General features: G+C 40.8%; 1 protein-coding gene across 1 annotated transcript; it reads right to left on the minus strand.

The window, feature by feature from the left end:
• Nucleotides 1–362: 362 nt before the first annotated feature.
• On the minus strand, nt 363–1163 carry LOC148946025 (uncharacterized). Its single transcript, XM_089097581.1, has one exon. It carries the CDS (start codon nt 1161–1163, stop codon nt 363–365), a length of 801 nt encoding a protein of 266 aa, XP_088953707.1.
• Nucleotides 1164–1940: the final 777 nt, after the last annotated feature.

A 1940-nucleotide genomic window follows, 5' to 3' on the forward strand; every position in this document is an offset into this window, starting at 1 on the left:
ACCAAAATTCTTTCCTCTCCTTGGCTTCAAAAAGTATACTTTACGCCCCCCCCCCTCCCAACACTAGTAAATTTACATTACTGATAACTACTTGTGGGACGGTTATTCACGTCTACAGATACAAATATTTGCGTAAATAATAATAATAATATAATGCAAAAACCTAGGCCAGAGCCTCTTATAAAACAGGAAAAAGACAATAAAAAATTTCGATAAATCTTCTAAAGTTACTGAAGTCGTACATACGTTATGTTTTTTGTTTTTTTTATATCCTGTATTTGTTATTTCGGCATTTTCTTATGTTTGTTTATGGCCGACACATCGAGCCTTGCTCTCCGTCGACCAGTTTAGAAGTTTATTTGTCATGTGTTTTTGTCAATAAAAGATCTTGTCTTGTCTTGTCTCTCGTATATTTTGTCAAACGAGTTCTTGAAAGAGCTGATGGAAGGTGCCAGAACGGTTTCTTCGGGTAGGGAGTTCCAGGTGTCGACGACTCGGTTTCGAAAGGCCCATTTGCCTACATCTTCGTAGAACCTCTCAGTTTTAAGCTTTAAGGGATTGCCACGTAGATGATTTTCGTTAAAGACCAGCAGTGCTGCTCCTGAGACGTTGTCATAGTAGCAATGGCATAGCTTGTACAACTCGATCATATCACCCCTTACAAATCTGTATGAGAGTGCTGGTAGGTGAAGCAGACGAAGACATTGTTCGTATGGGAGGTTTTTCAGACTTGAGGAGAATTTCGTCATCCGCCTTTGAACTACTTCCAGTGCATCTATATCCATGTTCAGGGATGGGCGAACTGTGTAATGACCATATTCGAGAAGGGAGTGGACTAGCGACTTGATGAAGATCGTGAGCATTCCTACATCGAGACACTTGAACGTTCTCCTGATCAGCGCTGATACCCGCGTAGCCTGTTTTATGGCCAATTCATAATGATGCGAAAAGGTCAACTTGTGGTCAACCATAATACCCAAATCTCTTTCGACTGTGCTTTGAGCCAGTGGCGTGGGCCCAATGCTGTATGATGCAGATGAACATTCAGCTCCGAGGGTCAAGTGGTGGCTTTTCGGGATATTAATTTCAATGAGCCAAGTCTTCATCCAGGCGCTAATACGGTGGAGATCTTCATGGAGTTTTAAAGAGTCTTCAGGTGACATGATGATACGATATAGCTTAGTGTCATCCGCATACAGCAGAATTGTTGAGTCGATATCATCAACTAGGTCGTTTATATAAAGGTTGAACAGAAGGGGACCAGTCGACCTTAGGTAAGTTGAAGTAACCGACAATTACAAGGCTCAGATCCTGCTCATTTCCTACAGAGGAGATTTTGGAGCATATCGCCTGATCATTTTCCAAAGAGTTTTTTGACTTCGGTAGGTTACCCCTAAAACAAGTCTTTTGCCGCTAGAGATAGTTAGCTTGATCCAAAGGCATTCGTGAGGGTTAGAATTTCCGAAGGAAACGCGCTGAGCTGAGAGTTCTTCGGAACAGTAGCATATTATTCCTCTGCCGCTTTCATCTTCCAGGCAGTGGTAGTGTAGCCATCAAGTTTAAATTCGGCCAGTGTCGGTAAGTAATCTGCAATTTTTCGGCTTCACTTTGACCATAGCAACAAGATCCGGGTTTTGCTTCCTGATTAATTCCTTTGTTTCTGATAGTTTATTGAAAAGCGAGTCAGCGTTGAAGTAAATGCATTTTGTCATTTTTTGCATTAGATTCAAAACTTTTTCACACACTAGCTCTTGGACGCAGTCCAATTACGAGATGGTCAGTGAATCCCGCTAACTAAAATAAGGAAGATTGGAAGCTCTTGTTCAGAAAAACAGTTATTTTTATTTTTTAGAAAACCATCACCTGTAGTCCAGATGAAACTTCTTTCTACTTTGAAGGATTTCTTAGGTGAATTCAATAATTTTCTTTTCCTTTTAACC

This window comes from Artemia sp. Qi Xiang Cuo, chromosome 12 (assembly GCF_049724085.1).
Source record: "Artemia sp. Qi Xiang Cuo chromosome 12, ASM4972408v1, whole genome shotgun sequence".
Taxonomy (NCBI): domain Eukaryota; kingdom Metazoa; phylum Arthropoda; class Branchiopoda; order Anostraca; family Artemiidae; genus Artemia; species Artemia sp. Qi Xiang Cuo.